This window comes from Ochotona curzoniae, unplaced genomic scaffold, assembly GCF_017591425.1.
Source record: "Ochotona curzoniae isolate NIBS_2020 unplaced genomic scaffold, NIBS_Ocur_1.0 scaffold_3223, whole genome shotgun sequence".
Classification (NCBI taxonomy): domain Eukaryota; kingdom Metazoa; phylum Chordata; class Mammalia; order Lagomorpha; family Ochotonidae; genus Ochotona; species Ochotona curzoniae.
In genome coordinates this window covers 219,140-246,684 of record NW_024467108.1, presented here as the reverse complement: position 1 = coordinate 246,684, position 27,545 = coordinate 219,140, and the positions used below count along the sequence as shown (strand labels likewise).

Sequence of the window (27,545 nt, the reverse complement as noted above, 5' to 3'; positions counted from 1 at the left end):
AAACATCATTACGAACTTTCATAATCACAGCCCTTTCTATTCATATGTGCTTCCTAAAATGAAGAAATGATTTATAACACTTTCTTTTTTCTTAACAGTGTATCTCAGACATCAGCAATTTCAATTTGGGTGCACGTAATTCTGCTACAGGTTTTGGCCGGGCATGATGGCTCAGTGGCTAAATCCTTGCCTTGCACAGGCCTAGGTCCCATACAGGCATTAGTTTGTGTCTTGGCTGCTCTCACTTCCCATCCAGCTCCCTGCTTATGGCCTGAGAAAACAGCAGAGAATGGCCCAAAACCTTGGGCCCCTGCAGCCATGTTGGAGATCCAGGAAACTCTCCTGGCTCCTAGCTTTGGATCGACTCAGCCCCAGCCATTTTGGCAGCCTGGAGAGTGATCCCCTGTGGATGGAGACAATCTTTCTCTCTGTATCTCCTTCTGTGAATCTGCCTTTCCAACTTAAAAAAAAAAAAAATCTGCTATAGGTTTAAGGAAAATTCTGTATCAGCTATTCCCTGATGATGGATACTGAGGTTTTCCCGTACCTTTTTCTTCATAAAGCTGTGATTACTATTGATGCACACCCCTTTTTTGTATAGCAGGTAAAGCCAATTGGCCTTGGCACTAGCATCCCATATGGAGTGCTAATTCAAGTCTGGTTGCTCCACTTCTGATCCAGCTCTCTGCTAATGTGCAAGGGAAAGCAATGAAAGTGGTCCATATGCTTGAATCTCTGTACCTATGTGGGAGACCTGGAAGAAATCTCCTGGATCCTGGCTTTGGACTGCCCCAGTTTCAGCTTCTGAGGCCACTGGGGGAGTGAATCAGCACACTGAAAATCTGTCTTTTAAAAACTTGTCTTTTATTCAAATAAATAAGTAAATATTTTAAAAAGAGAACATATTCCTGGAATTGGGAGACTAGTTTCAAGGAACCTGTAGTCTTTAAGATAAGTTTATAGAGATGGAAGAGTACTCTGTTTTTCATTCTAATTTCTTACTATCCTAGCCAGGGTCACAAGATACTCATCAATTTCTTACTTAGGACATTGCTCTCATCACTTTCACTGAATTTTTAGCACTATTATACTCCAAATCAAACCCAAACTCTAAGCCTATGTTAAATGATTCAACTCAGGTTTCAATCTCTACTTTTTCCCTTCCTCTCCCTCCACCCTCCTTCCATTTCAAGTCCTCCAAGACCCAAGATCTCCACCCTTTCGGATCCCTGTGCCTGTTCTTCATTGTCCTGGAAGTTCATCCCTCCCTTCCTACCCACTTTCTTCCCTCTATCTATTTCTTCCTTTCTGAAGATTTATCTACTACTGGAAAGGCAGATTTTACACAGAGGAGAAACAGAGAAAGATCCTCCACCTGCTGGCTCACTCTCCAAGTGTCTACAGTGTCCGGAGCTGAGCTAATCTGAAGCCAGGAGACTCCTACATGGTTGCAGGGTCTCAAGGACTTTGGACCATCCTCTGCTGCTTTCTCAGGCCACAAGCAGGTAGCTGGATGGGAGGTGGAGCCACTAGGACATGAGCCAGGCCCATATGGGATACTGGCACTTATTGGCAGAGGATCAGTCAATTGAGCCACTGTACCAGGCCCCACCTCTTCTTAACACAGTAATCAGCTGCCCAAATTCCAAAGCTGAATGCCACTGTTTCAAAAGCCCTTCCTGGTCCACCCTCATAAACACTGTATTCTCTATCTCTGCAGTCTATTCATTTCTTCATTGCTTGAACTTCAGCTATCATGAACATTTAGTTCCTCATTTTGTTTACTTGTCTTCCTTCCCAGTTGAGGGCAGGGATCATTCTCTCACCAATAGTAAGTACTTCAGTATTTGTTGAAGGCCCTATTTGGTCAGAGTGTTCTGAACACCAGATAGCTCCCTTTGAAAAAAGGTGTGAGTCCTTTGAGGACCACAAAACTACTCTTTGATCTGGTCCAGTTGAAGCCTTATTGTAAACCTGAAGTCTGTGAAGCTCATTCAAGACATAACACCAATTCAGCCAAAGCAGGGTTTCTATTGTCAGGCACCACTACCACCTACCTGAACCCAAATCCTCAACTAAAAAAAAAAAAAAAAAAAGGCTGGGAGAAACTGAGTGATACTATTTTGAGATACCTTTTGCATGACTTAGGAAGATACATGGATACTACCTAATCTGGTATCCATGAAAATCAGCCCTGGAGGTCAGTTCCTGGGCTGGTAGGGGAGCCATCCAGGGCTCTTCACCCAAGGAAGCTCATTCTTATGCCATGTTATTCCCCAGCTACCTTTAGGTGTTCCTACTGTATGCATGTGGCAGTTGGGAGCTAGGAATTTGGAGATTCCATTCTGTATCACTGTTGGTGCTCTGGTAAACATGGGAGAGCAGCAGAGTCCTGGACCAACATCTAAGAGCTCTCACAGAACATTCCACTGATGCCAAGTGACTGATAATCCAGCACACCATCTCTGCTGGCCAGGGCATGAGGTCAGGTTTTAGGCAATGCCACTCATAATTAGAGCCAAGTACAGGCCCTGTGAGAACACCTGTACTAGAATGTTCAGGGGCCTTTCTATCCCTTTGCTACCTACCAGATCCCAAGCAGTGTTAGAGAGCTAAGTATAACAAGGCTTACACATGATCCAAGTGATGTTCCTTGGATCTCCCAGTCTTCCACAGGTCTACAGATGGCCCCAGCAACAGTGCCATACTAGGATAGTGTCTTGATCTAACTTGTAATCTCCCAGAGCAAACCACCCCAGATCCATTACTCCCCAACTCCCCAAATCTCCCCGGGGGCCCTCTCTGCCACTCACCACACTAAGTGCACCCAGACAAGGATGTGGAAGGTGCTATCACTTACCATGGGTGAGTAAGGCAGCCACAGGCTCAAGTCTGGGCTCTGCCCTTCACCAGCTATATAACCCATTCCTCTGTGCTTCTGTCTTTTGTGGAGAATAAGGAATCATAGTCCCTACCTCCCAGACCACTGGATTCCAGTTTTCATTATCTCTAGACTTGGCAACTGAACTCTGGCAGGACTGGACCCAGTCATCCCACTGTGGGAAAAGGGCAGTAACCTTGGAACAGAGGGGCAAGAGATCCATAGGGCTCCAGGCCTTCAGGTAAAGTTTTCAACTCAGCCATGGAGCACCCCCACCCTGCAGCTGCTGGCATTTTTTGAGCTGGGTCATCCCTCCTGTACCACACCAGCCTCCGAGGAGACAAAACCTGCCCATTTCTGCAGGGCCTGGGGAATGGGGATCTGGAAGGTGATTTAAGATCCTGGAGAATCTTCTCCCGAAGTTTCAAAACCTCAGGACCAGTTTGGAAAGCTTAGCTCTGCTGCCTGCCTGCTTGCTGATCTTCTAGTCAAGAGCTAGTCCCACCAACTCATTCCCTCATAGCCCCACCCCATAAGAACCCAGCAGAAACACCTTGGCAAAGACATTTATTTAATATGGGGGGGTGGGGGTATTGCTGTCTCTGTCAGTGTGTATAGGGTGGTAGGGAGACAACCAGAGGGACTTCTGCCCTGGAATAAGAGGCTGTTCTGGCCCCAGGCTGGGGGGCAGGGAGCAGACTGAGGGTGATAGGGGAGGTGTGAAAGGCGGGGAGGGTGAAGCTCTGCACACATCCTTGGGACCACAGTCCAGGCCCACCCACTCACCAAAGCAAGAACCGAATAAATAAAGTGCAACTGTGGGGTCATAGGGGAAGGAGGGGGGGATAGGGAGGGCACAGGGCATACCCATGCCCATAGCCCACATTCAGTGCTGCCAGGTCTGGTCCACCTCCCAGCCAGACCCTCTTGTCCAATCACCCCTATGTCCATCCCTTCATGAGCCAGGCAGCGCCCCTGTGCAGCTACTGGAGGTAGCGATAGGCTTTAAAACAGTGGTTGCCAGCATCAGCTACCACCACGTGGCCATCTGAGGTCAGTGCCAGGCCCTGTGGACCATACAGTGGCTCTGCAGATGTGTTGATATAGGACAGGAAGGAGCCAGAGCTGTCAAATACCTGGGAAAGGAGGAAGAATGGAAGGAGAGGTGAAATCAGGCAGACGACAGATTGGCAGGAAACCTCCCCTCATGTCATCCCTGGGCCTTACTCACCTGGATACGGCTGTTGCCCCAGTCAGCTACGATGATGTTCCCGTTGGAGTCCACAGCTACCCCTGTGGGGGCATTGAATTGCCCATTGCCCTCGCCGTGGGAACCAAACTTGAAGAGGAACTCTCCATCGGCACTGTACACCTGGCGGGGGAAGGGGCTGAGGACTGGGGATTTGGCCTCTGGAAGGAGGCAGGGCCTTGGGGGAGGACATGAGGAAGCCCCCAGGGCTGAAAACTCCCAGACAGCTGTTGTCCAGATCTTTTTCCTCAGCTTCACATTCATGTACCCCTTACCTACAGCACATCTCCAGCTGCTGCTTTTGGACAAATCAAATGAACAGCTCATCCGCCCTGCTATGAAAACAGTTGCTCTGAGCTGTCTATCTCAGTGACTGGCACCACCCAGTCAGTTATGAGTTGTTCTTGACTTCCATCTCTGCTTAAGAACTGACGTCTACCTCAAACCTGCACGCTGCATTTCTTTATTCTGGTCTGGGTTCTTACCACTTCACAATCAGATCACCACAGAAAATGGAATTTCCCTGTCTCTCACCTTACCCCAGGCCTGTCCTAATGACACATGATTGTCTCACTCTTCTACCTACAGCCTTGGGGAAACAGCAAGCCCCTTACATGGTGCACAGCCCTCACCTTCTCCTCAAGCCTACTCAGATCCACTGCAGGCTTTTTGAACATCCTATAATACCCTCCCCCTGCCATCCTTGGCTTTCCCTTTGTCCTTTTTGCCTCAAACACTATCCTCCTCTGCCTGCTGGCTAAATTCCAATTAATGCCTCAGAGCTTCCTTGAATAGTCTCCCTAGATCAGATGCTCCAACTATGCCTCCATAGGTCCCTGTGCCTCCCTACTAGGAAACTGATCTCAGCGTACTGTCTTAATGTCCTAATTTCCCTTCTCTCTTCCTTAGTACACCACAACCAAGAAGACAGGCAAGGTGTCTGCTTGCTCATCATCATCATCACTGTATCCCAAGATGAAGTGGCCAGGCCATAAACACCCAATGTTTCAATGAACAAAAAGAGGAGAAGGAGACAGGAATCTTCTGAAAGAGTAAGGAATGTGGGGACATGCAGGGGAGGACACTGACCTTCACTGAATGGTTATGGAAATCCGTTACTACAATCTCATTCTTATTGTTCACAGCTACAAAATGGGGCCCTGAAAATGAAAAGTGGCCTTTAGGACAGGAAGTGTAGATTTTTGGTGGGATGGGGAAGGCAGCAAGGATAAAGCTAGGATGCTAGGAGAAGGCTGGGATGACGAGTAAGGGTTAGGGAAAGGAGATGTTTAGGGCCAGGACACAGGAGGCGGGTTTTCAGGGTAGTTACCTGGGGCAGAGTTATTCAAACACCTTGGACATATCCCCCATACCTGCAAAGTGGCGGTCAGTGGCCCCACGGCCACCAAAACGGCCAACCAGCTTGCCGTTGGGCTGGAAGGTAAAGACGCAGCAAGACTTGTTGTCAACTACGATGATATGTCCGTTCCGGTCCACAGCCACTCCCTTGGGGCCCATGAGGCGGCCAGCTCCAATCTTGGTCTGGAGGGAGAAGGATACCCATTAAGGGATTTTTCCTGGCTTCTGGGATCGGGGGAAAGGGGTTCATGGGGGCTAGTTCTGTCTGGCATCAAAACAGAACTCTGAGCTAGGAATGGGCTACAGAGCATAAGCAGGCAGGATTGAGGAAGTCCAGGCCCTGACAACCAGGAGGCAGTAGGATGCTCATCTCAGTCGGTCATGAGGAGTAGGGACTATATGACGGTAGAATTCTCACCTTGAACTTTCCCTCAGGGGAGAAGATGCTGACCCAACGGTTGTCGTAATCTGCCACAATAATGTCTCCATTGGTGTCCACTGCCACACCTGTGGGGCGCTGCAGCTGCCCAGGTGAGCGTCCTCGCACCCCAAAACGAAACTTGAACTGGCCCTCATTGGAGAAAACCTGGAGCAGAGGAGCAAGGGAGGGAGCGGGGAGGAGGGTGGACACTGTGGGCACAGAGGGAAGGGAGTAGGATCCTGAGGGAGGAGACCGCCCCCATCATCTCTTCAGTCATGACACAAGCACCAGCACGCCCAGGAGGGAAGAGTCAAACATGGTGACAGACCTTCAGGAACATGCAGCACGGGTATGGATGGGAGGTGGGGAATGTCTGAGCTAACAGCCTAACGAGGATGCCCAATGAGCACCCAAAGTCTGTCAGGACAGAAAGGGAATAGGCACAGAAGGCATAGCTTTGGCCCCAGCTATGAGGAATCACTGAAAACTCCTGGGCAGGAGTTACCAGTTGAATCTGCTTTTAAGAAAGCACACACTGGCCACAGGAAGAAGTCAGGACCGAAAGCTTACCAACCAGTCAGACAGCAGTTCATGGTGATGGCTTGGATAATGGAAACTGGCTAGATGGACACATGGGAGGGAGACTCAATAGGATTTTGGGGTAGATCAGAAAGGGGCAGCTGAGATAAGAACATATATAAGAACTAGTCCACTCAGGCTATGGGGCTGACAAGGAAATCTTCCACGTGGACAGAGTGGTCTTTCAACCTGCCCTCCTCTTAGCTCCTTCTCCTCTGCCACCCTACATAATCAGGACTCCCCATCCTAGAAACAGCTCTTCTAGTCCTCTAGCTAAGCTTTCATGCTTTTCCTTTCAACCAAAACATTGCTCACTGCTTAAATCTCATACACTTTGCCTTGACACAGGCCCTGGGGACACAAAATGAATCAGCACCAGCAGCAGCCTTGGAGAACTCAAGTTGTGGGCCTTACACTGCTCTTTAATCCAGACCTACTCCCTTCTTTAGGGGACTGGGATCCTTGCTCATGTCTTAGGCCTGCAGGACTGACTGAAAGAATCCTACCAACAGATTTCACCTCCTCCTAATGCAGGACCCTCCAGTAAGCTCTCATCTGGCCAGGCAGCACAGATCTTGGACACTACACTGGTTCCCTGTAGCAGAACAGCACTTGCCAACAAGAGCAAAAAGAGACCAAGGACTAAAAAGTCCAAATGAGGGAGACCACGTGAGGTTACCCTAAGGCGACAGACCCATTCTGGATCCTCCAATCTAAGCATTTCAGATCCAGGATTAACACTGAGGTTTGGGGAGGGCTTGTTCTTATCCTTTCCTCTCCCAACGTTTACATCTAGGCCAAGTCCTACTCATCTCTCAGTTCTCAAAGTTCCCAGGTTACCTCTTCAGAGAGGCCTTTAATGACCAGCTCCCCACCACGTTATGTTCCCAGGATATAGCCTCTATAACTTTCTCCCTAACATCTGTTACTTTACAGCTAAGTAACTGCTAGAGCTCTATGTCTCTTCTAAGGATGGAAGGATTGCCTGGGACAGGGATTGCACCTGTTTTGTCTGCTGCTGCATCTGCAGCCCCGGTGTAGCATGTGACACACAAAATGCAGTGGACATCGCCCCTTGGATGCCACAGAGTCATCTCAAGCTCAACATGTGACACAACAAACTCTTCATTTTATCCCCAGGCAGCCCCAGAATTGGCAGCACCATCTGCACAGTTAATACCAACTTCTGGCATTCTTCATCACACCCTCTTCCTTGACATCTGAGGGTTCATCAAAATCTCCTGTTGGGTTTTTTTGTTTGTTTGTTTTGTTTTTTAATACTGCTAGAGTTTGGTGGTATCCTAATGGTCCCTAACATCTCTCTTCTCTACCAGAGTGACAAGAGGTAGATCCCTGATTTTAGGAATCTGAATCTAGTGGCAGACAGAGACCAAAACCACACCAAACCAGACAAAAACAAAAAGCAACCAATGATTCCACTAATGTATAGGAAGTATAAAAGGCTGAGGGAAGATATACAAGTCATATTCTTCATTCAAAAATCACAAAATGCTTTTTGTCTTAAGTCAGTTAATGGTAGTTTTGCTCAGAGTGGGGACTCGCCTCACTCTTCATCACAGAAGAAAACAAGGAAAAGTCCAAACAAGGAAAAGTTCACAAAGATTCCAATCTTCATGGACTGAGAGGAGGAGGGTTACAGCCACACTGGCCCTGAGGATCCCAGAGTAAGAAAAGCAGAAACTCAGCTTTGGAATATACCAGCCGGGTTCCTGGCAGTGAAGACACTGGGGTGTGGGCGGGAGTAGAGGCAAGAAGGAAGACAGCCATCAGAACAGCAGATGTTTGGGGGGAGGCGAGGGCTATGCCAGGCCTCCCTCTTAATACCCCACCAAGAAACAATGCGCAAGCACAGACCTCACCAGGGGGCGATAAAGCAGTTCCTGTATCTCTGCACCTGAGCATCCACTTGAGTCTGTACAATAGAGAAGCTGTCTCAGATTTCAACGTCTGTGCCCATCTCCCCAGTCCACAGGGAAGGAAAGGAGCGGGTATGGTGGAAGACGTGTTGGAGTAGGGTCTCGGCACCACCTCCTACCCTGCAACCTCCAGTGGATCTGCTAACCATTCAAGCTGGGTCCAATGATCTCTCTGTGCTATATGGGGGCCCTCCATTCCTCTGCTCTAAAGGATAGGATAGGAATAAAGGCAGGCTGGGCTGGACAGGGAATCTGGCTAGAGAAGAGTGCCCGGCATTATTAGCCTGCCAAGTGAAAAACAGGGACTAAGGAGGAGCTGGCACTGAGGTGGGCGACCTTAGGATAGCTGCAACATGACAGGGTTGCTCAGGCAGGATCAGTACATCCCAGTGCAGAGATGCTAAGGAATTCCAGGGAAGGGCTGCTAGCCAATACAAGGCTGCCAAGAACTGAAGTGTATGTTGATTAGAAATGGTCCCCCACCTGACCTAGGCTTCCCTGATCCTAATAGGAACATCCCTCTAGATCTACTGGGATCTTTCCAAGTCCCTGGCATTTTCTCCAGCATTTTTTCACTCCCTTGCCTTTGGTTACAGCTCCCACATGAACAATGATAATGACATTTTTTTAAACAAGGGCTAACATTAGAAGGTTTATAAAGTGTCAGGTACAATACATTATGTCATCTAATATTCCCAGCCACCCCATGAGGTATGCTTTTCCTAACTTGACAAATGAGGTAACTGACGCTCAGAGAGGTCCATGAGAGAGCCAAGATTCAACTCCAGGTGTCCGGTTTCAAAGCCTGGGCTTCTACTGCTATGCTGTCTACCACCGTGCTGTGCCTACAGGGCTGTGAGCTTAACTACAAGGAATAGAGAAAAAGCTGCCACATTTCCTGGTTCTAAGATCAGAGTTCCCAGTGCAACACAGCCTAAGTTCACTCGGTCTGACGAATGCCCTAACCACGTAAGTGAGGGACTAAGGAGGCTTGCACACCCCTTTTGGTCAAGTTACCCCATGTGACTGTCCAGCCAACCAGATGACTGCAGAGATTCTAAGGAGACAACATGCATTCTAAAGCCAAGTAGGTAAGTGCTATATTGCAAGACAGCAGCGGAGGGCAGGCTTACATCTGGGCTACAAGAAAAGTATGGAGGAAGTAAGCCAGCTGCTGGAGGCTCAGGGAATGAGATCTTTGGAGGCCAAAGCCTGGCAGATGGAGGCTATGAAACCTCAGGTCTTTACTGAAAGTGCTGGGCACTCCTGTGGCATGTCGGGGTAGGTGACAGGTGGTGCACTGACCTTATACTTTTTAAGGAATGGTACCATGTACAGGGTTTCATCTCTGGAGTGGCCTGTACACGGGCTTACCTGGATACATTGGTTGTTGCTGTCTGCTACCACTATGCGGCCACTGCTAGCTGCTGACACCCCTTGTAAATTGGTAAATTCACCTTTTTCCCTTCCACGACTGCCTGTGATAAAGGTATGGGAGAGAAAACAAGACTTTACCCTGAGGTCACTCAGAACCACCCATCCCCATTGCATTTGGCCCTGGGCCCTCTGTACCGACACGGAAGACGAGCTCATCCTCAATGGGGTTGTCCTTCCGTTTGCCGCCTGTGCTGTACATGGAGCTGGGCCGACGCACCGCCTTCTGGCGCACATGACTGCCTGGTCCACCGGGGGACTTGACTCGGCGCTTCACATCATCTGGTGAAGGTGGCAGGTCCCCTGGGCGCAGGGCACGAACGCGGAAGGGGCTGCCTCGCACCGGCTGTCCGTAGAGCAGCACTGAGAGCAGCAGCTCACCTTCGGCGCGCGCAGTGTACACTAGCTCATATGTGCCATTCTTGTGGTCCACCACAGGCACAGGAAGGCGAGTGCCATCAGGGCCTGTGATCTCGGCACGCAGCTCGGCACTGCCAGTGCGCACCAGCCGTCCATCTTTGTCTTTGGTCGTGACCGTGAGCGAGGCGGGCTGGCCCACCAGTGCCTGGCGCAGGCCCTCGCCTGTGGCCACTGTCTCGTGTGCAGTGGCACTGGTAGTGAGCAAGGCGCCCAAGTTGAGCACTGAGCGCCGCAGCCCGTCAACCTCAAGAACCAGTTCCAGCTGTGCATTCTCATGCGGCCGTTCTGGGAAGGCCTGGGCGGCCAGCGCTGCCAGTCGCTCTCTCATGTGCTTCCGCACCAGCAACACCTCTGGAGCTGAGCCCAGGCGCAGGGCCTGCTCCGCGAAGCTGCAGCTGCTGCCGATGTGCTCCTGCCCCTGGCGCAGGGTATCTAACTGGGACTGTAACACCTGAGCAGGGCGAAGGGGAAGGGTGAGTGAGCAGGCTGGCGCAGACACAGTCTCTGCGATTACTGATGAACTTGTGGTGCTGTGGCATGGAAGAAATACACGACAGTGCGGGAGGACAAGAGACACAGATGCCTGTGGCACCTTCGGGCCACACAGGAAGCAAAAGATGGGCTGGGGCAAGGCAGAAATGCAATGAAGGCAATGAGATCATCTAGGGAAGCAGGGTGGGGGAGGGTGAGCAGACCCACCTTCTGCTTGGCTCCACAAATGGTCTCCAGGTCACTGACCAGAGCCTGCTTGCGCTGCTGCAGGGCCTGTTCCAGGTCCTCAAAGGCTGCACTGATCTGGGCCAGGGCCTCTGCCTTGCGCTCCTGTAGCTGCTGGCTGATGCCCCCTACTAAGGCGATAGCTGCTGACAGCTGTGGCAATCTTGGGAGAGAAAACAGTTCATACTAGACTGGCTGGGGATGCCCTCACTAAACCACTTTCTGCCCCTCGGTACCCTTTGGGTACCCTTCCTGACCCTTTTCTCTCCCTCTCCCTCCCCCAGGTCTGAGACACAGCCCTCCCAGCCCAGGTTTCTGCCCAGTGCCTACCTGCCACGCACAGCCTCGAGCTGGCGCTGTAGGGCTGCCTTGTGCTGCTCCACCACATCTCGCAGCAGCACGGTGCCATGCTCCCGGTGTTCCCCTGCACGGCACTCACCACACATGGCAGTCTCACAGGCCTCACAATAGAACTCCATCGTCTGGTGGTACAAGGGCTCCAGTTAGGTAACAGCTACACATCACCCTTTTTTGTACCACCCCTCCCATCTGTCCTTCTTGCCTCTCACCAAATATACCTAGCACCCGGACCATGTCCCCAGAGATACACCCTTCCTACCTACAGCCACACAGCCCATCCACCACCTTTCCTCCTCCTCCTCCCACCCTAAGTCCTGGCCTCACTGGGCCTCGCTTGGGCCCACCTTGCCTTCATGGTTGGGGCAGGAGAGAGGGCGGCCAGCCACTGCACTGAGGGGGTGGGGGTCCTCAGGGTCATGGGCCCCATCAGGTGCCTGCTGCATGGCCTCCATGAGGCTGCTGATGAAGAAGTTGTTCTGCAGTGCCGAGACGCCCTGTTCCGGGAGGATGGACGTCTGCCGGCACACTGGACAGGACAGCGTCAAGCTCTGAGCAGGGATGTAGTTCTGGAGGCATCTGACCAGGCAGGAGGGGATAGCGGAGGGGGACAAACATTAGCATCCCTTATTTACACTTCCCATGGGTGTTGACCCCCCTTCACTTGGTTTTGGAATCTCTGGCTGAGATGCACATCTCATCTGCCAGCAGGTGTACAAGGACTCACCTCTCACGACCTCTCTCAGAACAGATAGACCTGCATTCCTCACAGCGGGCAGACATGCAGGTTCACATTTCACAAGTGTTGACAAACCCTTCCCATAGAGAATGTGCAACCAGCCCCCACCACACACACACATACACTTAACTCATTAAACATTTAGCAACTAGGCAGTCAAACTTGTGCCAACTTCTGGGGATAAAAAAATAAAACCCAGTGCATTACACAGATTCCAGAGAAGTGAATGGTATAACAAAAGAATAGATCCTGGTGCCAGGATACTCCAGGGTCAGCTCCCAAGTGACAAGCTACTTATGAGTCGCCCCTCACAAGTTAGTCAACTTTTATGAGCCAAAGGCTCTCTAGAAGATGGACAAAGCACAGACTTCCCAGGGTATTAAAGGATTAAATGTAAAGTGCTTTTTTACATTTAAAGAAAATTAAATGTAGAATGCATATGGCTGGCTACTAATATTACTTATCCTAGTATAAGAATTCCAGTTAGATGCAGTGACAAGGAAAACATCAGCTCAGGATGAGTGGAGAAGGTGGTCAGGAAAGACTTCAGAGGAGGTGATGGTGACATAAACTGCATCTTCATGGGTAAATTATTGTCAGCCCGATGAAATAAAGGTGTAGGAAGAGGAGGAAGGGTGTTCCCAGTATAGAAAGCATCACAAAAAAGCATGGCGTGGGCAGGAAAGTATATGCAATTAAATATGGCTAGAGACAAAGTCCAAGGTAAGCAATGGTGAGAGAATATAAGGAACAGGGCATTAGGGCAAGGTTCACAGCTCACTAAGCTTCTCCTCACCACCTCCGGATGGAGGATGGAGGATGGGGGACGAACTTGAAGGGACTGAGATGGCCAACACTACCACTGTCATTGTTATACTGTATGAGCACCTGTGTGCTGGGCATGATGCTTTATACTTTCTATACTATGAATAACCCAGGCCTCTGTCTCTCTGGCCTAGATAGCTGCTAGAGTCTACTGTTTAGGCAAGTACTTTGCTTTGCACTGAAATCCAGGTTCCAGTTCTCAGTAGCTTTGTTGCCTTGGACCATCTGCTTTTTCTGAACCTGGACTTAGCCCACAGCAATGGAGATTATTGGAGGTAGGAACAAATTTGAGAAGTATTTAAGAAGTACAGCAGGTAGGGAGGTATTTTCTGTTAGATGCAGAGGGTGAAAGAGGATGCTTGGTTGATTCACAGCTTCTCAGCTTAGCTAACTGGATAACAGAGGTGAAATTCCCTAAGATGAGAAGCATGGTGCAAATTCAGCCTTGACCTGGTTGGATTTACTATAACAGTGTCATATCCAGGTGGAGGGGACCAGTAGGCAGTTGGGGAGACAGCAGCAGGTAAGAGACCAAAGTGGGGTGCCACCCAATTTCGATGATCTCTATAGTCATGACAAAAGATGAGATCAGCCAAGAAGTAGACAGTAATGGGAGACAGGGACAAAGCACTCAGCAAATAATGAAGAGAGAACGGACAGAGAGGTGGGAAGAATGACGGGATGTGGGCAGCAAAGAGAGCAGTGCCATTTGCAGACAGAGTGAGGAGTAGTCACCTAAGAAAGAAGCTGAGGTGAAGCAGGGTGAGGATTAGAACACACCCACTGAACGTGGTAAATGTGAGGGTACATTTGTCTGCTAGGGAAACAGTACAGGGAGTGGTAGGGAATGTGAGCTTGAATGAAAGAAGACTGAGGGGGCGGATGGTGCTAGAGCAGGACAAGGGGACAAAGGGTTTTTATCCACTTGCAATGGGAGTTTTGAGCATGTTTATAAATTGAGAAGGAACCAGTAGAGGGGGAGGAGTGGAAAAGACTAGAAGACAGGACAAGGTCTGGGGCCAGGGGATGGATCCAGCTGGCTGAAAGATAAAGAGTGGATAGCCCCCAACCTCTGAGCAATGAGAAGGGGAAAGCAGCTGGGGAAGAAAGCACCTCACTTGGAGGACTGCAAAGAGGGATGGTGATGGCTGGGATCAGTCACTGGAGGGAGGGGGAGAGGATGCTTCCTAGAAACAGTCATGAGAGCTAAAGGCAGCTGTGTTTGGAGATGCAAATCTGTGGAGGGAAGATCTGCACTGTGCACTCTTGCCTATCGGCAGTCTCTTAATGTTCCCTGTACCTTCTGATCTTAATTAATTAAAATTTAACAAACACTATGTGCCAGGCTCCATCCTAAGTGCTTTGCAAATATGAAGTTCGTTAACTGTGACCTAGTTTCCCCTGCAGTCCTCTGAAGGGGAGAGTGGTTTTCCCTCATATTGCGCATTCCTTAGGGCCAGAAGGTAGGATGGTTTCCTCCCCCTCCTCCTAACTGGAACGTGTCTGAACACTTCGTCTTCAGCTCTTTCAAAGTGCCTGCTCTGTCTAGACCATGCCTCCTTGTTATGGTCTCCAGGGAACTACCAGTTGCTCCCCCGTAGCTGGTATTTTTCTAGTGGTTCTCCCTTCTTCTGTACCTCCCCACCTTCACACACAAAAACATCCTGCCATCACTCTCAGGATCTGTGAACACACAAGACGGCCCACCCACCAACGTGATTCTACAATTCTTTGACCTCTTTACCTCCAACACTCTCTCCTGCAACTGTCCACTCCTGTGCTCCTGTCACTGCCCATTTCACAACCAGTGCTACTTCACCAAATCTGAAATCTGAGTTCCCACTCAAGTCCCAGGCAGCTCTCCTGGATCAGTGAATCTAGCATTTCCCCTGCAAACATCTTGGAACTCATCAACACCTTCTTCTGTTTCTTAGAAGTGCCTGCCTTGCAACAGCTTCCTTACTGGCCTCCTGTTGCCTCTCTCACTCCTCTATCATCCACTCCAAACAACAGCTAGAGCAAGCTTTAAAAACAGATGTGTGCCTTGTTTGGAGAAGTAAAATCCTGGGGCAAGCAAGCAGGTTAAACTGCCACCTGCAATGTCAATATCCCAAATGAGAACTGGTTTGAGTCCTGGGTGCTCCACTTCTGATCCAGCTCCCTGCTGTGCACCTGGCAGCAGCAGCAAGTGGCTCAAGTACTTGGAAGTATGCCACCCAAGTGCAGGATGCAGTTGAAGTTCCAGGCTCCCCACTTCAGCCTGGTCCCACCCTGGTCACTGTAGCCATCTGGGGAGTAAACCAGTGGATAAAAGATAGTTCTTTGTTGCTCTGTCTCTTGCTATAAACTGCCTTTCAAATAAACAAATACACCTTAAAAAACAAAATCCTCCAATGATTTTCCATTGCAGTATAAGCCAAACGCTCTTGAAAAGCTTCTAAGCTCCCCAGTGAACTGTCCAACATTCTCAGCTACCCTCACCCCACTTTACACTTCAGTGAGCCACACACACTGGCTACTTGTCTGGTTTCTTAGCACATCTTGGTCACCTATTCCTTCAGACCATTCTGCAGAATTCTCATTGCTTGAAACAACATGCCATGTCTATTTCTTCCTCATTTTCAGGACTCAAATTAAATGTCACCATCTGAGCCCAGTGTGGTAGCCTAGTTGCTAAAGCCTTACTTTGTATGTGTCAGCACCCCATATAGGTGCCGATCCAAGTCCCAGCTACTCCACTTCCCATCCAGCCCCCTGCTTGTGGCCTGGGAAGGCAGCTGAGGATGGCCAAAGGCCTTGGGACCCTGCACCGACTTGGAAGAAGCTCCTGGCTCTTGGCTTTGGATCAGCTCAGCTCCAGCCATGGCAGCCACCTGGGGAGTGAACTAGCAGACAGAAGATATTTCTCACTGTCTCTCCTTCTCCCTCTAAATCTGACTTTCCGATAAAAATAAATACATCTTTTTTTTTTTTTTTTTAAATGTCACCATCTCTGGGAAGCCCTCCTTGATGACAGTGTGGACCAGCTTTGGGTCCACTTACCCTCTGTATATTTCCTGACAAACACTTAGCATAAGCTACTTCCTCTTGTCTGTTTGCTTGCTTACCATTAGTCATTGTCCACTCAAGCATAACCTCTTTGAAAGCCTGGACCAAGGGATTAATGGTTAAGTGCTGGTTAGTAGGGAAGACTCTGCACTCAAACCTGGATTCAGACCACAGTTATTTGTTTACTGTGTTGCCTTGGAAATATTCCTTAATTACTTAATGATCCTGAACCTTAGTTTCCTCCTCTTTAAAACAAGGATAATAAAATACTGTTGTGAGGGCCATGTAAATCACTTAGAAAGTCCGGAAAACAGTGAGCAACTGATCAATACATGGTAGCTATTGGTATTGTAATTTCTCAGGCATGCCTTGAAACACCAGCCACTCACCAGCCAGGCTTTCGCTAGACCCTCCAACCTAGCATATTCCCTCATGTTATTCTGCCTAGGTGCTTCCAACCCATTTACTCAGTTAACTACAACTTGTTCTCTGACTAGGACCTCACAGAAGCCTTCCCCTATTCTCTAAACTATAGCAGATCTCCTATGTGAAGCTCTCACAGCTTAGCACTTCGTTTGCAACCCTTCCTAAGAGTACCATATTGTAGTAGTCTATAATTTGGCCTTAGGTTACTTGGTTTCTTTCTTCTTCACCACACTGCAAGATTTTTAAGAATAAGGATCCTATCTGGACTTGCTCATCACTGCATATCCAGCTGCCTGTGACAGGCTCGGGCACATAATAGCTGCTCATCAAATAAACATTTGTTGAATTAATGAATGATGGATAGAAGCCTGAGGGTAGGGAAGGGTTGCCTTTCACTCTGTGACTAAGGATAACAATGAGAGTAGCTGGGGAAGAACAGATCTGGCTTCAAATATCCTTCCACTAGTCACAAACTCTGCTGGTCAAACAGCTGGCTGAGAGTTCCAACACTCTCCAAGTCTCTGTTTTAGGAGTTGGGAAGAACCAGAGAAGACCCTTTTCTAGGCAGGGACCATGTCCAGTGTAAAGGTCCTGGTCCTCTCACAATTCTTGCACCCCAAAGCCTTATCTCCTGGAGGCTAGGGTTCACCTACTCCTCTCCCACACATGCGTATTTCATGCATATTTCCCTTATCTATTTCAGACTGACATACGCCATGCCCCTCTGAGGGTGTGGGGTGTGACATATTCATCCTCCCCAGCACACTGGCTCCTCACCTCTCACAGAAGGTATGCAGGCAAGGCAGAACCTTGGGACACCGGTACCGATCCAGGCAGATGCTGCACACCAGGAACTGCTTGTCCATTGGCTGGACCTCTGGGCCAGGGCTGTCCTCCCTCTTTGCCATGGTGCTCACAAATGGTTCCTGCTGCTTACAGCGGCCTGCGGACAAAGAGATGGTCAGCAGCAGGAAGGGCCACATTCCCTGCCTCCACCCAACTTGTCACATGTCTCTCGGTGACCTGCCCCCCCACTGTCACCCTTGCTAGGGGTCAGGTAGAGTAGTGACTGGGAGGAGCAAGTTGGTAGACTGACCCCTGAGCAGAGTGCTCTGTTTAGAAGCACAGGATTGGGATTAGATCAAGTTTCAAACATGGCTCCACCTCTCCCCAGCCATGTGCCTTTGAACAATTCATACAATCTCTGAGTCTCAGTTTCCTAATTTGTAATTATGGGAGTAATAATTCCTACCTCAAATGGTTACTTGGAGAATCTAAAACAGTTCAGGTCAAGTGCATGGAACAGGGATGCCTACATTCAGACACACCCTTCATTTCCTCTGCCTCCCCCAAATCTTTTTCCAGGAAACCTTCCCACACAGGGCATCTCCTGTCTACTTGCAGCTCTTCCATCTTGGCCCTGACTCACCTCTTAACACATTTGTCTGGGATTGCACTCTCTTCCATATTTAATCAGTATTGATGTCAGGACTGTTGCCCAAATATCTTATCCCCTTTTCTCCAGCTACAAAGCTGCTGCTGCCTCCAATTCAGGCCACCACTAATCTCTTGGAATATGGCATCATCTCCTTACTGTCCCCGTCTCCTCACTTGGACCTTCTCATCCATCTCTTACAACTCTGGTAGCAAGAATGAGATTTCTGAAACACAGACTTGTTCTTGTCACTACTCCCCACTTAAATTCCTTCAACAGTTCTCTACTGTGTACCAAATGAAGTCTAAACTCCTTAAACTGAACAAGTTCACATCTTCCAATACACTCTTTGCAACTGCTTGTGATTCGATCATCGGAGAGGCTGCTCTGGCTCTCGGAAAACCCTTCGTCCTCTTTGGCTTCTGCGAAATCACATGTTCCATCCACTGAGATCCTCTTGCCTGGCTGACGTCCACCAATGCCCACTTATCTTTCAGGTCTGCCATGGAAATGTCACTTCCTTCAGAAAACCATCCCTGACTCCCCAAGTCCAAGCGAAGTGCTTTGCCATTGTGTTTCTCAGCAACTTGCACCACGAATTCCTTTCCCTTAGCTCTTCTATACTATACCGTAATTTTTTGTTACTTAGCTGCTTTCCTCATGGGGAGGAAAAAGGTAAAGACATAATCACAGATTGGTGCCAATGGAGTACTATAAAGAAAAGGGGAATCCTGGGGCCAGCACAGTGGCTCAACAAGCTAGTCCTCCACCTGCTAGCACCAGTATCCCACATGTGTACAGTTCATGTCCCGGCTGCTCCACTGCCCATCCAGCTCCCTGCTTATAGCCTGGGAAAGCATCAGAGGATGGCTCAAATCCTTGGGTCCCTGCATCCACATGGGAGACCTAGAACAAGCTCTGGGCTCCCAGCTTTGGACCGACTCAGCTCTGGCCATTGCAACCATTTGGGTCATGAGCCAGCAGATGGAAGAGCTCTCTGTCCTTCTCTCTGTAAATCTGCCATTCAAATAAAAATAAATATTAAACAAGGGAATCCTATAAGAAAACTTCTGATTAACCAAAGGAGGGCTATGTATATAGGTATTTGTGAAACAGAGCTCTGAAGCATGAGAGAAAAGTTGCAAAGCTGAGGGTGAGAGACGGGGAAAAAAAAACCAGGGAGGGAGGGAAACCCTTTTTGCTGAAAGAATAGCAACGGCATGGTGAAGCCTTTCAGAACGGCTTGCTGCAGCACAGCAAGAGGAAGGCTGGGTGTTTGGGGCAGAGGTTAACAAGTCACTGCGTGACATACCCACATCTCATACCCGAGTTCCTGAGCTGGAATTCTGCCTCAGCTCCTGACTCCAGCTTCCTGCTAGTGTACACTCTAACAGGCAGCGGGTGATGGTTAAGTAGATGGGTCCCTAGCACCCAAATCAGTTCTCATCTCCCAGACTTGGCCTGGCCCAACCCCAGCTATTTTGGGCATTTGTGCGATGAATCAATAAAGAAAATACTTTTCTCTTTCTCAATTTCTCTGTGTTTCAGAGTAAATCACATATATTTAAAAAGTAAGAGGTGAGTTTAGAAAGCCACCAGGGAGATCGTGACGGAGAGGGCATTTGAAGCTGCTTGGGACATTTACACCTTATTGTAGAGTGCTCGGTCTGAGTTTCCTGCTCCATTTCTGATTCCAGCCTCCTACTCAGGCAGCAAGCGACGCCTCAAGGGCTTGGGCCCCTGCTATCACCTGCTTCGGGCTGGCCAGCCCTGGGTTTTGTAACTACTTGGGAAAGCAAACCAGTGGACAAACTGTCTTATCTATCTCTCTGTCTATCTATGGCTGTCTTATCTATCTCTCTGCTTTTAAATCAAGTGAAAATAAATTTTTAAAAAAGCAATTTCATTTTACTCTTACGCAGAAAGCAGAACATTGAGCAGGGAGACTATGCAGCTTACAAAAAAATTAGAACACTACCCTGTTAACTTTGAGAACCGAAGGCGAACAGACGCAATCGCGGGACTAGGGAGACTAGTTACAAGGTCACCACAGTTGTTCAGGTCAGGTCATGTTCCATACCAGGAGAGCAGCAGGCAAAAAGCTGGACTGATTTCAGAAGCATACACAAGGCAGAACCAAAGGGCATCATGATGGACTGGATGTCAGAGGGAGAAAGGAATGTCAATAAGGGCTCCCAGGTTTCTCACCTGAGCAAATGATGGGCCAGGAACAAAGACACCAAAAGTGGAGGGGAAGCTGACTTTGGCCATTCTTATCTTTTTGTTGTTGTTGTTATATTTTTATTTTGAATTTTTAAAATTTCGTGGTACAATTTACTAGGATCCGCCCCCCACCCCAAACTCTGACCCCCAACAGATTTTCCCCATGTTGCTACAACAGTATAGTCCTTCACAAGGAATCAATTCCATCAGTCTGTTTGGGGGCATTCTTTTCTAGACATGCTAAGTGTCTTGTAATGTCCAGGTACAGCCGTCAAACCAGGAACAGAATACAAGACAGGTTTGAGGGGGTTATTGATTAGGAATCACTGGCATATTAAATGCATTTAAAGCAATGAATAAGAATGAATGAGATTATCTTGGGACACCAAACTGAAAGCAATAAGGAAAGGCCCCTGAACATGGGAGGCCAATGTACAGAAGAACTCAAAGACAGTGTGAAATCAAAGCAGTCAAGGGAGGGCCCAGCACAGTGGCCTAGCGGCTAAAGTTCTTGCCTTGAATGTACCAGGATCCCATATGGGCACCGGTTCTTATCCCGGCAGTTCCACTTCCCATCCAGCTCCCTGCTTGTGGCCTGGGAAAGCAGTCGAGGATGGCCCAAAGCCTTGGGACCCACATGGGATACCTGGAGAAAGTCCCTGGCTCCTGGCTCTGGATCAGCACAGCACTGGCCATTGTGCTCACTTGGGGAGTGAATCATCGGATGGAAGATCTTTCTCTCTGTAGCTTCTGCTCTCTGTATATGTGACTTTGTGATAAAAATAAAATAAATATTTGGAAAAAAAAAAAAAGAAGTCAAGGGAGAGGGTCTCAGAGAAAACAAAGGGGGTGTGAGATGAGGACTAAAGAGTCTCCACCAGACTTAGCGTTGGTGGAGTGTGCAGGGCAGAGGCCAGAGTGAAGCAGCCAGTGTTGTGGCGGAGCCAGCCAAGGCTCTGTCTGCAATGCTGGCATCCCATTTGGGTGTTGGTTCTAGTCCCAGCTGCTCCTGTTCCAAACCAGCACCCTGCCAGTATGCCTGGGAAAGCAGCAAAAGATGACCCAAGTGCCTGGAGCCCCATCTAGTGGTAGACTTGAAGAGACTCCAGGCTCCTGGCTTTGGCCTAGCCCAGCCCTGGCCATTGTGGCCATTCAGAGAGTGAACTAGCAGATGGCAGATTTTTCTCTTGTGTCTCTCCTTCTCTCTCTAAAACTTCCTTTCAAATAAATAAACAGAAGCCAGAGTGACTGAATAAGGAATGGGAAATGAAACTAACACAGAAGATGTAAACAATTCATAACAGAAATGTGGACATGAAGGGGAGTAGGAAAGTAGCGAGACTAGTCCACAACATGCAGTAACTGGCTATGTCCAGCTAGACACATCACATACCGCTCAGATGGCAATGAATAAGTGACTGAACGAATGTCAGGGGGCCAGTCTAGGGTCATTTCCAGGTTTAAGGAGGAGTAGGAGAATTCCTGAGCTGCACCTGCTTTGTGTTTATGTGAGGCTGGGAGGCTGGCCCGGGTGAGTAGGAAGGGCATGGCTGAGGGCAGCCCCTAGGATACAGCCCCAGGGATCCCGAGGTACTCCCTCCACATGTGTTCATTGAGCACCAGGACAACAGCAGAGCAGGGTGGAGAGCAGATTGAAGGTTGGCAAAAGGACCCTGAGGACAAGGCAGACTGCAGCTTCCATCTGGTTAGAGCAGGGCTGGGTAGAAGAGTAGGAGTGGTCTACTGGGCCCTGTTGGGCAGCTGAATGTCAAGCTCCACCTCCGAGCCCTAGGGACTCTTCCAGCCTGTCACACAGGGGAGGGAATTGGGCTCCATCCAAGGACGGACAGCTCCTCCCTCCCTTCCCCTTCCTGCTTCAGTTCCCCACCCAGACTTAACTGGGTTGCTTACAGCCTCTGAGACCACACTACAGCCTGAATCTAAAACTCCCTTCCTTTCCTAGGTTCCTCTTCCCATCTCTCCCACCCGACTGTGCTCTGGGGATCTTCCTCTAGGGTCCTTTAGGCAATGGTTCAAGTGGACTGCTTATCGCAGCTGCCACGAAGGAGCTTAGATTCAGCTAGATTTTTGCACTCACTCCTTCCTCAGGCTGCATTCTGTCATCTCTGCATCATCTTCCCCACTCATCCTTTGTGGCTCAGTTCTAAAGGCCCTCATTCGGCATTTACTCAACGGCTCTGCCAGGCCTGGGAATGCAAAGATAAACAATCACAGCTCTCGGCCTTCATGGATTCCACAACGTAAGATGTGATGAGTGCAGTGCACGGTGGTGAGGTGGTGATGAGAAAGCACAGACTGCTTCAGTATCACAGAGGTTACCTGACTTGCATCAGGGACAACAATGGGACAAGAATGTGGAGGTTAGGGGTGTTCTCTGAAAGAAAGTTACATTCCCACTCCCTATGGGAGGAGCTGGGTGCCTTCTGCATCTGGAGGCTGGCTCCTATCATCACAGGATGCAAGAAGATGAAAAGACAAAATGCAGGCAGGCAGGAGCTCTGCCACATAGGCTTTCTTGGCCTAATTAAGGAGTTTAGACTTCACTCTTTAAGGATAGAGAATAAGGATTTTATCCAAAGAGCAGAGGAAAACTTTGGTGGGGAAGGGGATTAAGTACAAAGTGACAATAGCAGTTTTGACTGATACATGGGAAGTAGTTTAGAGAGATCAAATGTAGAAGATTAAGAGATGAGACTGCCTCGACTAAGAAAGTGAAAAAGTAGGGTTGAAAGAAGTGGGTTTCGTTGGGAGGAACCAATGGAATTTGGTGACTTGTTGGGCTTTATATGCAGGGTCAGGGGTTAGAGATGATTCCTACTTTTCTAAAGTGTGGCAACTCTGAAAGAAGTGCGGTTTGTAAACCAGGTGTTAAGTTCAGTGCTTACATGATGCTTTCAGAATACCAGTGGGTTCAAGCAGAGAGGCACACCTGGAAATACAGACTGAAGCTTAGGGAAGAAGTTTAGAGCAGAGACAAAGATTTGAACGTTGGTGGTAGAGAAATGGTTCCTGAAATCATGGAAGTAGGTGACATGATTCAGAGGAATGGAAAGTAGGATGGGGTGAAGGACTGTAACTGAGCCACTTAGGACTCCACATTTAAGGATCAAACTTGGAAAGCTAAGTCTACAAAGACTGAGAAGGTATGACCAGAGAGGCTCAGAGCAGGAAAGACAGATGCTGTGACAGCTGAGAGAGAACAAAGGGGTTCCTGAACAAGGGGGGGGGGGGCGGAATATTTTTTGAAATGTTATAGAAATACCCCGAAACATTGACCTCAGAGAAGAGGCCAGATCCAAGGGGCTAAGGAGGATGACAACTGTGAAGAGATGAGGTCAGCCAGTGCTCACGCCACTAGATCCCTTACGTCTGCAAAGGGTATGTTCCAAGGCTTTTTAGCTTCTCCAAGTTCTCACACAGCACCTAAGTTCCCCTATGACATTCCCCTACAACTTCACATGATCTCCAGGTTCCATGATTTAAAGAGCCATGAGTGATGATCAAGGCACGCGAGGTCAGTTCGGCTCACTTGCTTGCCAAAATGACTCAGTCCTACTCACTTGCCTTGAGATGTATTTGATCACTGGAGACCTCAGCAAAATGACAAATGATTGTGGGTTTCAGCTTTCTTGGTAACAGAAGCATCCTCGGGTGAGGTAAAGTCCTCAAAGCAAGGAGCTTTTCGATAACATGGCAGGAAAAGTGATAAACCGCCAAGAACCATGTTCCAGGCTGAGCAGATGAATGAGACATTCAACCAGACCTCCCTGGGCATATGTTCAGCCAGGCCCTCCAGCTGGGAAGCAGAGACACAAAGCTGAACCATTGGCACTCCTTATCTTTCTTAAGTTTTTGAGCCTCATGTGGGAGACAGATCAGGAAACACTTGTACATAATGACAATCTGATAAGTACCGCAATACAACCATGTTCAAGACTGCTACGGCCATAAGTTGCTAACTCTGAAAGAGGCAGAGAATAAAGGCGGCTTCCAGAGGAAGGGATGTTTGAACTGAGTCTTAGGGGACAAATAAGAGATTGACTGGTACAGAGGAAAAGCACTGAGTGAACTTGAATGATAAAGAAACACTGACTAATTGGGCAAGACAGCAGGACTGGATGGGAAGAGGCTGTAGGCAGGCTTCTACTGTCTTCTCAACATGGTCCTACACTTGTTTCTTTGGTGCTGCTCTAAACACTTAATTCCATGAGTTTTGTTTTCAGGACCTCTTCTTTCACTTGCCATAGTCTTTCTGAGCAATCTCATTGTCTCCCACGTTTTCAGCACCTATTCAGCGCTAGGAACTCCCAAAGCCACATCTCCTGTGCTTCAAGTTTCATTGGACACCAGCAGTAGATCTCCCACTGTACTGTGGACATCTCCACCTGCATGACATAGAAGGACTAGTACAAAACTGAATTCAGTTTCCCCTGATCAACTCTTCTTGCAGTGCTTCTCATCTCAGTAAAAGGACCACCATTCACCTAGTTACTTCAGCCAGAACCCTGGCTATATTAGTGGCACCATTTCTTTCACCTTTCAGATACCTACTATGCCTCTAGCTTTGATTCTGCCCTTGTAATGTGTCTACCTTTAAAAAGTCAGATCTAGGATCTTGTACTGACTGTGTCACTAACTCCAGCAACCCAAGGTAAGACTCGAGGCCAAGTTCCTACCCCATCTCCTCCATCTCCTTACTTGTAAACTGGGCAGGGTGTGGTTTTTTTTGTTCTCAAAATCTGAGATCCCTAAGGTTCCCTTTCAAGCCAAGCACCCCTGCAGATTCTAATATGCTCCCATGGTTAAACTATACCTTGTCTGCCTGTAAGGCTAGCTGTGCTAGAGGGTGGTCAAAGCTGTCCCCACCCCTCCTTCCAATATACATATTTTCTGACATCAAGTCACATATGATACTTCCTCCAGGCGCCTTCTGCTCTAGCCATAGGATTTTCTGCTTTACCTGAATACAGAACATACTGTTTCAACTATGGGCGCTGCTCTTAAGTTCTCTAAGCAAAAATACCACTGTCCCCTAAGTGACTATGATGCCACCTGGCCCACAGAAAGTACTCTGTATACCTGGGGAACATGTGGGCCAGGTTCAAATCTCTGCATTTCTCCTTCGTCAAATAGCTGATAAAGGAAAGGCAATAGCACGACAGTGCTGAGATCAAGTCCCAGGTGAGAGAGCTGCACTTAGCATAAAGAAGCTTTCCCATGGCATGAGGTAGTAAGTGTTCTGTCACTGGAGGCACGCAAGCCAAGAGAGGCAGGGCACCTGTCAGTCCTGCGGCTCTGATCCCCATTCTGCAGCAATTGCGAGCCTTGCTTGGGGGATGAATGGGCATTCTTGAGCTGGACAGACTGGCGGGGGAGACCTGGGAAGAAAAATCTCTGTGCCTCCTCTGATATTCCTGCTGTGGCCAGTCCTGGGTTTCTGTTGTCCCCATCGGGGACCTCGGCCACAGCCACAAGCCCAGGGTCCGCCTGTAGTCAGACTGACCTCTCCAGCCTGCAACCATCTGTCCCTGCAGGTTTGCAACCCTGGATCTGAAGCCAAATCCAGGAGGGAGGTTTATCAGGCCCAGGGAGGAGCCTGGGATCCTCCAGGTGGGGCCCAGGCTGCAGGGAAACCAAAGGGGGTCCTTTTCCTACAACAAACAGCTTCTGCAGAGGCTTCCTGGCCAGCGGGCAGTGCCGGAGGAAGGAAGGCAGTCCTTCCATCCCGGTGGGGGGTGGGGGGGCTCTGGGTGCCTCAGGAGGATGAAGGAGGCAGCAAGGGGTGGAGGAGTCTGCACCAGGGAGAAAGGAATCCTTCAGACAAGCTGGGCCACAAGGTTCCAGAGTCCTGCTCAGCAGCCCCACCCTGTAACCCCCCCACCCAAATCCCCCACCGCAGCCTTCAGCACCATCCGCCAACACACAAGGTCCCCAAACCCGCGCTCCTCCACGGAGCCATCACCCATCCACCCGCGCCTCCCCCCTGAAACATGGACCTCACGTGAGCAGCCACAGCCCAAAGAATCCCCCCCGCTGCTCTCACGGACACGGACACACCTCACGTGGACAGAGACGGGAACAGCTTTTGAAATGCATCCGCGCCCCCACCCACAAACGCTCGGACAGACACACGGCCGCTCGGACCCGGACCGACAGGAACACGAACGCACCCTTGGGGCCCGCCCGTCGCACTCACGGCTTTGGAGCAGGATGCGAGGGCAAGGCCCGGACTGCGGCCACTCCGAGGGGCCCGCGGCGCAGCCCTGAGCTGCCAGCGCCCGTCCGCCCGGCCCTGCCCGCGGCGCCGCCCCACGTCCCGCGCCTCCGCTAGTCCCCGCGCCGGCGCCGCCGCCGGACCAGCCGCACAGGCCGGAGGGAGGGGCCGGGGCGGGGCTGCGGACCAGCCGGGGGAGGGGGCGACTCCAGGGCTGAAGATCCACCCACGTCCCGCCCGCCGACGCGGAGGTCCCACCTCCTCCCGCACCGCCCTGCTCCCCCCGCCCGCCGGAGCTCCTGCGGCTCCTGCGGGCGCTGCCTCCGCGGCGCGACTGCGGAGCTGGCCAGCCGGCTCCCGGATCTCGATCCCGGATCTCCGCCAGCTGCCTCCAGCTCCTGAGAAGGGCGGTGCAGTTGATCTCAGACACTGTTCCGAACAGGCAGTTTGGGGCAGCAGGAGCCTACCCAGGCTGCTTCTTGGGGGTGCCCTCTCCGGCTTCCTTTAGGAGGGTCTCCAATGGTGCTACTCTGAGAGGCAGGGACTGCCAGGAGTACGTCGCACAGCACTCCAGGAGCTCTGGGAGAAGAGATTTCTTGGGCTTTAGGTGGCTTAGAAGCCCTGAAGGAAATTACGACTCAGAGCAATTCTCAGTCACTGTGTTATGGTGAAAAGCTGCCCCAGGGGACACATAAGCAAAGTTAGGGGAGGGCATTTGGCTTAGCAGTGAAGACGCTGACTCGCGGTGGGAGTACTTGTGTTCAGTACCTGTCTCTGGCTCCTGACCTCGGCTTCCTGCCAGTGCGGAACCTGGGACACTCCACTGATGGCTCATTGGAATCCTGCCACCAAGGTGAGACCTGGGTTGAGTTCCCAACTCCCAGCCGGTTGCTGAGGCCACCTGCTTGTTATGTGCCATCAGAGCTAATCACTATACACATAGTGTCTCATTTAACACGAGCAACCATAACAGATAGCTGCTTTTATTACCCTCGTTTTATAATGGAAGGAACAGGGTTCCAGCCTCTATGGGCATTTACTCTCATCACTCAGCTGAATCTGAGTTATGGTTTTAGTCCTGCCTTCCATCACTTAGGAAGGCAGTACCTTTCATGTTGAAAACTCCAGTGGCCCTTAACCTGGGGGCTTAGCAACGAGGACCACCTTCTAATGATCAAGTTCCCATCAGTTGATTGCAGACTGACCAAAGCTTGAGAAGCTTGCCTGGGCGCTTGTAGGATTGGGGACAATGAACAAATT

General features: G+C 49.7%; 1 protein-coding gene across 3 annotated transcripts; it reads right to left on the bottom strand.

Annotated features, from left to right (window-relative positions):
* Positions 1-3,433: 3,433 nt before the first annotated feature.
* Positions 3,434-26,434, bottom strand: TRIM3 (tripartite motif containing 3). Of its 3 annotated transcripts, none has more exons than XM_040964161.1 (12): positions 26,068-26,434; positions 17,170-17,335; positions 11,702-11,933; positions 11,328-11,479; positions 10,980-11,160; positions 9,999-10,731; positions 9,801-9,904; positions 5,908-6,075; positions 5,504-5,672; positions 5,220-5,290; positions 4,113-4,253; positions 3,434-4,017 (listed from the first exon to the last, which is right to left on the bottom strand). In XM_040964161.1, the coding sequence occupies exons 2-12, from the start codon at positions 17,298-17,300 to the stop codon at positions 3,865-3,867; spliced, it is 2,235 nt and encodes a 744-aa protein (XP_040820095.1). In that variant the 5' UTR covers positions 17,301-17,335; positions 26,068-26,434; the 3' UTR covers positions 3,434-3,864. The 3 variants fall into 3 exon arrangements, with proteins under 3 accessions (XP_040820095.1, XP_040820093.1, XP_040820094.1); XM_040964159.1 differs by having other exon boundaries at positions 26,242-26,434; XM_040964160.1 differs by having other exon boundaries at positions 26,268-26,434.
* Between the last annotated feature and the right edge of the window lie 1,111 nt (positions 26,435-27,545).